The sequence below is a fragment of the Crotalus tigris genome, unplaced genomic scaffold (assembly GCF_016545835.1).
Source record: "Crotalus tigris isolate CLP2741 ecotype Arizona unplaced genomic scaffold, ASM1654583v1 scf7180000017767.837487, whole genome shotgun sequence".
Taxonomy (NCBI): domain Eukaryota; kingdom Metazoa; phylum Chordata; class Lepidosauria; order Squamata; family Viperidae; genus Crotalus; species Crotalus tigris.
In genome coordinates, this window is record NW_024096621.1 from 813,125 (window position 1) to 820,853 (window position 7,729).

The 7,729-nt window shown below is 36.7% G+C and overlaps 1 protein-coding gene across 4 annotated transcripts in view; it reads right to left on the minus strand.

The window, feature by feature from the left end:
- The window catches only part of PARD3B (par-3 family cell polarity regulator beta), a 461,004-nt gene extending 457,920 nt beyond the window's left edge, over window positions 1-3,084 (minus strand). For all 4 annotated transcript variants that reach the window (XM_039341567.1, XM_039341566.1, XM_039341568.1 and 1 more), the window contains exon 1: window positions 2,808-3,084. In XM_039341567.1, coding sequence (XP_039197501.1) covers window positions 2,808-3,069 — 262 coding nt within the window. In that variant the 5' untranslated portion in view covers window positions 3,070-3,084. The remainder of the gene's footprint in view (window positions 1-2,807) is intronic.
- Between the last annotated feature and the right edge of the window lie 4,645 nt (window positions 3,085-7,729).

Below are 7,729 nucleotides of genomic sequence, written 5' to 3' on the forward strand. Positions count from 1 at the left end.
AAACTTGCAATTTAAAAAGAACCAAAGAACTAAAATCTATTGCAGAGGAAAGATTTAAAAAATATGCACAACTTTTAAAAGGGAAAGATTAAAAAACCATGGAAGAATTTAAAAGGAAGGCACCAGAAGATGAATTAAAAAACAACAACAAATAATCAGTAAGTGGGATTTCTAAGGACAGCAGACCTTTACTACTAGAGCATCTCCACTGAATATCCCACTGATTAGCTAAATAAGAAGCTACTAAAATATAAGATAATTGCCACCGAAGACCTTGCTGATGAAAGGAGCAGTTAAGCAGCATGACAGATTGCTTGCATGTAGCATGCTTTAAGGAAACACTCAGTAACAAAACAGGAAGAGAAAGACCAAGGAAGGGCACACACTTTGAAGTGTAATTTTATGAGTATGATCTAACTTATGATTCCATATCAAATGACAATTCACGTTTAAACATCTTGAGTGTTCACTTTGACACTACTTCATTTCTATCTAAGAGCCAATTATATTACTCTATAATTGATATCAAAAGCAGTTTGTGAAATACCTGCTAGTGTTCATTTTAAGCTGTTATTGCCAGAAGTATTTAATAGACCGGGAAATATCCTTAACTCACAACATTCATGTTAACATATAGAAGCACAATAAAGTAAGTCAAGGACAAAGGAGACAAACTGAAATAATGGGCACTGATGAATGGTTAAAAAAATGATTATTCTAAATCAGGGGTCCCCAACATATGGTTCGTAGCCTAGTATCAGGCCATGGCATTTTGCCACCAGGCCCGGGAATAGCTGGCAAGCCCCCCCCCACTCACAGTAGCACCACCACACGGGCACTAGTGGCCCCATTTGTGCATGCACGTGAGCTCCAGCGGCCCACTTGAGCATCTGCACGGGCGCTGGTGCACACACCGCGGGTGTATATGATCCGGTTGTGCATGTGTGCACACACTAGAGCTGCCATAATGCACACACCTATTTGTGTATGCACATGCGAGGCTGCATGCATGCAAATTTCCCTGCTGCTCTCTTTCCTTCGAGGCTGCCAAACCAGAAAGGTTATGGAGCTCTGTTCTAAACATTAGCCTTTGAAGCAACTAAAAAGGAATGATGGACTACATGCATTAAACAGCCTGAGATTTTAGATTTCTATTATTTTGAAAATGCTACAGAATATTTCCTTAGTCTTCACAATAATTAAATTTCATATGAAAATACGGAACAAACCTAAAGTGTTGTTTCTCAAGGTTAAATTACTTAAATTGGGGTTTTGTTTTTTTTATGGCCACTTTTTATTATTTATCAACTAAACAGTAAGCACTTGTGCATTGCACTAAGTCTGCCACATGTTATTATGAAATGGGATGCACCCACATGAATAGAGTGAACTGGGAGTTCCTGGCTACCATGAAAAGGGTTCTAAATCCTGAACCTATATCTCAACACTCCTGAGAAGAGCTAATATGGTGATGATGGCACCAATCCTTTATCTCCTCTTTGCCTTAGTCTTCTACAAAAGTCATGGCAATCTTTCTTTCTTCTTTCCATAGTTGACTAGATGGGAAGCCATGTATTCAATGGTCCCTTTCCCCTGAATGGAGGCCACTGAGATTTTAAGAATATAAGACTTTATTTTGTATATCAAGATCAGAAACCATGAAAGGGATCCAAAGGCAAAATAACTGCTTCTGAAGAGACTGATTAAGTGAGTTGTTTCCTTAGCCCAGAATCTCTGAAAATGTCCAAAGGCTAAGAGATCACAGTCATAAAATAAAATAAAATGTACGTCATATCTATCAAAGCTTCATTAATGTCTAATTTGCCAATAATGCCCTGATCTGCAAGCCAGATTTCTGTGAGTTTGGACTTCTTTTCTTACTTAGTTTTCAGCCAATCTCAAAAGAGCAAAAGCAAATCCTTTTTTAAAAATAAAAAAAAATCCTGGAAAAGTCCTATTCCTGACTGACTCTTCAGCATTTGCTTTCATTGTATTTTGGGTATCTGTGCCCATGTCCCCGGTTGACAAGTTGGATTTTTCTTGGATACTGTCAGTATCTGAATCTCTTAGAATGTAATTTCATCCCATTCAATGCATATTACTTCCAAATAAGGAAGATTTAAGAAAAATGCAATGTAAAGGGTAAAAAAAAGCCACTATCTGCAACAAAACAATTCAGAGTTTGATATGTACCAATTTTGTAAAAGATCGTTTCTGATATTGTGTTTTACATATTGTACTTATATGGTACAAGTTGATTGTGATTGGCTGTTGAAAACAAAGGCCCCCCAAAAGTAACGTACTGTATGCACCTTTCCCTTTGAAAAGCAAGGCAGTAAAATGTGACAAAAAATAGACAAATTTAAAGTTTATAAAAAAATGTTTCAGTGGCTCAGTTTATATATGCTACAAAGCTTCAATATCTTTTACTTAATTAAACAATTAATATACCACTTTTTATCATTATTTTAATTTTTTTATAAATTGCTTTGATACCAAAAAAAATAAATCCTTACAGAACTTGTCAATAAAAGTGTAACTGGAAGTCAATATTTTTAATTATCTGGATTACAAAATGGAAAGCTATGCCCAGTATCTAAACTAAAAGAAATGTAGAGTTAGGAATAATTCCAGGACAATTACCAAATAAGTCCTCTTCCTTCAACAGAGGCATTGGGCAATGATACTGATTTTGTACACTTTTACCATAAGAAAGGGAGCATATTAAGAATATTTTATTAGTGCATATAAATCCTTAGGAAGACAGATGACTCAAGAAAATTGCAAGGGACAATGTAAATACCTACCTAATTTCAGAGCAGAGGATGTCACTTCAATCTCTCCACCAATGGGTTGAAATGCCGCTAGTTGGGCAGCTACATCAGTCTCAAAGGCATCTGGGCTGTTGCCTTCTGTTAAACTACCATTGGTGTCATCAGATTTGGGGAATGCATCTTGTTCGTCATACACAGCAATCAACTGTAAAATAAAGCAATATATTATAAAGCATTCAGAGTTAGAATAGGATTCCTCTAAGGAGGCATACTGCCATATTACTATTTCATTCATATCAATAGTGGGCTATAAGCTCATTAGAGTTTTCTATCTTCCCCTTCTTTTCTGTTATTCTTCCCCAAAACTCAGGAGATATTCTTAAACAACATTTATTAGCCCAATCCCTAGGGACATGTGATTTTATGTTATCTTACAATCAAGCAACTAGTAAAATCATTGAATACCACTCCACAAATGAAGGAAAGGGTCCCCATTCATCAAGATAGGAGCAAAATCAGATTAGGACAGGCAAATAGGATAAGAGATAAACAGTTAACAAAACCACACTGATCTGTTTTTACATAAAACAATATGCAATTCTCCCCAAGAAAGGAACTCCATAGGCATAGCATTACTACAGAGAAAACACTGCTCCCTAAAATCGCTCATAGGTGTTAGGGTCACAAGATACAACAGTGGATGCTGTTAGGATGCATGGGTCTCAAGACCAGCACCTTGAAATGTCTAAAACTAGGTAATCTGTGAAATGATGTCACAAGACACAGAGAAAGATACGTTAAGATTTCTAAAATAGAACACTAAAAGATGTACACATACTCCAAACACAAAAGACAGAGAGGGACAGAACACACCAACATATATGAAACAATATTAATTAAAAAATCAAATACTGAAAAATTTTCGCACACAATTCAAGTTACAACATTTATTAAGAGTAAACAATTATTTTTTAATCATATATAATGAGATTGTATTAAAAAAACAAGGAACTGATCCAAATAATATTTCATATTTTTGCTACAAATCTAATTGAAACAATTGTTACAGGGGAAGAGTAACCTGTGACACAAATAATGCTAAAACACAACTCCTTAACACTTCTTCAAACTGGACATGTTGCCTGGAATTTAAAGTCCAGTAATCCTATTCTTCTGATATAAAAGAGAGAAATTGATTTTTTAATCACCTAAAGCAGGGGTGTCAAACTCAATTTCATTGAGGGCCGCAACAGCATTGCAGTTACCCTGAGGGGGGCCGGGTGGGTTTGGCCAGGGTGGGTGCGGCCTACTGGGTGCGCATGAATGGAGTGAGTGTGGCCTATAGAGTGGGCATGGCCAGCTCTACACTGGTCGCTTCAAGGGTGCCTGTGGGGGCCTGGGCGGGACAGATCTGAGGGTCTCTGGCAGAAGGGGGGGACCAGGGCAAGTGCCAAGGTATGGTCCACTGGAGGAGCCTCACTGTTCCTCTCAGGCCATGGGGGGAGCTTATGGAGCTAAGACTGAATGTGCTTCAGCATAGATGGCCACAAAATTGTACATTGGCTCCCGGCCAGCCTGGGCCAGGGCCAAGGCAGAGGGGGCCGTTCCCTCACTGTTTCCAGGATGGCTTCATGGGCCACATGAAACCACTTCGCGGGCTGCATCCGGCCCCCGGGCCTTGTGTTTGACATGTCTGACCTAAAGGTATATTAATAACATCAAGATATATTGTTCTATATGCAAACTAGGGAAGTTAGAGCTAAGAAATTCATACAGTCTACACTATTATTCATTTTTTTCTATAAGGCCTTCTCTTCTCTGTCAAGGGGTAGTACCCCAAATTAGCTTACAATTAATATAAGCAAAAAAGGAATTAAAACATAAATTCTAACTGCTATAGTCTGGATCTTTCTGCTGGTCAGTAACAAAAGTAATATAAATAATATTAATTCAATATATGATGGAATATAAAAATTCATTTATAAATGAAGTAATCATGAAGATTTTGCATGGAAGCTAGATTATTTTGAAATAATGAACCACACAGTGTCTTTAAAATACGAAGCAAATCACATTAATCTCTCATTATTAGGACAATCCAAAGATACTATGGAAGTATATTTACTGCAAAAATGAATGAAACCATTTACATGCCAGTATCCTAGCCTAAAGCCCTGATATGCTGGTGAAAGTATTGGGGTTTTTTAACATTTTCACCAGCTAAAGCTTTACTGATTTCCAACATGAGTTACAAACTTCAGGGTGTTTTCAATCAATTTAGAGAGAATGAAAAACCCTCTCTGAATTGTTTCCAAATGTATCTATTTGCCAATGCAAAGGCAGGTGCCAGTAAAACACCCTCCCCCATGATTCCACATCTGCTCCGGAGGATTAGGGGATCTCAGGAACAGACTGGAAAGTGCACCAGGGTTGCAAGCAGAACACAGCAAAGTATATTCACTCACAGAACATTATGGAAGCTAAGTGTGTTCCAAATAATTACTTTTCTGCATATGCAGAGTCAAACCAATGATGAACATGAAATTCTAAATGTAAGCTGCACCTGTGTGGGGAGGGGAGGGAGTACTTAATATAGAATAGATACTTAAGGGTTCCTTAGGCTTATAGGACCATATCATATCTTAAAAACAACCTTTCCCATATGGGCCCATTTTTCCCACCTTCCGTAATGTGGATTCTGTTAAGGAAACAGAAACTGTATCTTTCCAGTATTTTCTGCATGCCCAACCTGAGTGCCTAATGTTTTATTCCACCCGGTGTCATCATGAACTGCAAGATGAGCAGCATATAAATTTAATAGATAAATAAATAAACTTCAAATACCAAAAATGGGTTAATCTCAGAATTTACTATCAAAAACCCTGGTAAATTGTCTGATAGAAAAATGACAATTTGATTCCTATCTCCACATTTGGAGAGGAGGCTGACCAAGACAGGATATCTATGTGATCTTCTAACCTAATTAGCAGGCTTGTCCTCCTCGATTCCATTTCATTAAATTTATCAGGAGAGTAAGACCTGTGCAGACAAGATTTTTAATGCGGGAGAATGGCAAATAGATATGGGCTCAGATAACAAGAATTGTGGCAACAAAAGATGCTGGGTTACCATTAGTATGGAAGAGGAGGTGTCTCTATTCATCCTTTAGAAAAGATAAAAGCTACATACAAATGAAAGATCATAAAGGATAACACCCCAAAATACAACATTTTAACAACATGAACCAGACAACTAAACCCCTTTAAGTGGAAAGAGAAATATTAGAGTTTAAATATTTATATAATTGTAAATCAGGGCAATTAGTTTATACCAGCTGATTTCAAACATTTCCAAATGATTAGCTTTCAATTAGTTTGGAAAAGCAAAAAGAATCCTATTAATCTCTTTCTAAGTGTATGTGTACAAAACTACATGAGGTTACTGCTTTAAAAATGCACCTTTTTTTCTTAATCCCTAGAGCTGGAAATGAAGGAGGAAAAGTGGTTTCAACATATACAGCCAAAACCTGCATGCAATTAAATTCATCAAATCAAGTACTGCTATTTAAAAAATGTGTATTTTACTTATGAACATACTAAATAAATTAAGTGAGAGAGATTGGAGGGATAGGGGAGATATAACATATTTTCTAGAGTTTCCTTAAGAAAATACCAAAGAATTATGCTGTTATTACTATTAAATTACTTTTTAATTGTTCTGTAAATATTTTTTTTCTACTGTCCCTTTAAAAATAATGATTTTGTCCTAGATTCTGATGGTCCATAATATTATGTGCCAGAAGGCTTTTTTTTTCAAAGAAGTGTAATCAGTCAATAACTGTTTATATATTCTATATATGTAATAAAGTGCTAGAAACATGTTTTCCTCATGCTACTCCAGCTTAAAGTAAGTGAAGCAGCTAATAATCCAAAGAAGCTTTATCTTTGGTTTCACTATTTAAAATAGCCTTTATAAATCAAAGTCAGAATCCAAAAGGCAATATATACTAATTAAAAAGACTTGATAGCTTACCTTTATGTTTATAGACATTTTTAAAATATCTTTTTATATCTTTTTTTAGTGAAGCCAGGCAAAATCACATCAGATACCTGTACAATTAGCACAGCGGGCCCCCAGGGCTGTGTGCTCTCTCCACTTCTCTTCTCTCTATATATCAATGGCTGCATCTCAAAAGATCCCTCTGTTAAAGTACTGAAGTTTGCAGATGATATAATAGTGATTGGCCTCATTCGAGATTACAACAAATCTGCATACAGACGAGAGGTTGAACAACTAGCCTTGTGCTGCAGCCGGAACAATCTTCAACTGAACACACTCAAAACTGTAGAAATGACAGTAGGCTTTAGGAGAAACCCTACTATTCTATAACCTCTTACAATACTAGACAACACAGTATCAACAGTAGAGACCTTCAAGTTTCTAGGTTCTATAATATCTCAAGATTTCAAGTGGACACCTAATATCAAAAATGTCATCAAAAAAGCACAACAAAGAATGTTCTTCCTGTGCCAACTGAGAGAGCTCAGACTGCCCAGGGAGTTGCTGATACAGTTCTACAAAGCAATTATTGAGTCTGTCATTTGCACTTTTATAACTGTCTGATTTGGCACTGCAACCAAACAAGACAGACATAGGCTTCAGCTGGTAGTTAGAACTGCAGAAAAAACAATTGCTACCAGCCTGCCTTAAATTGAGGACCTGTATACCGCAAGAGCCAGAAAGAGGGCTATGAAAATATCTACACAACCTGGAAATAAATTATTTCAACTTCTTCCCTCAAGACAACGGCTATAGGGCATTGCACACCAAAACAACTAGAGGTAAGGATAGTTTTTCCCCCAATGCTGTCACTCAGCTTAACAACACTGTCAAAATACCTAGTAAAGCTGTATTACTATTATTCTCATCTTTCCTATTATGTATTCTTATCTTCT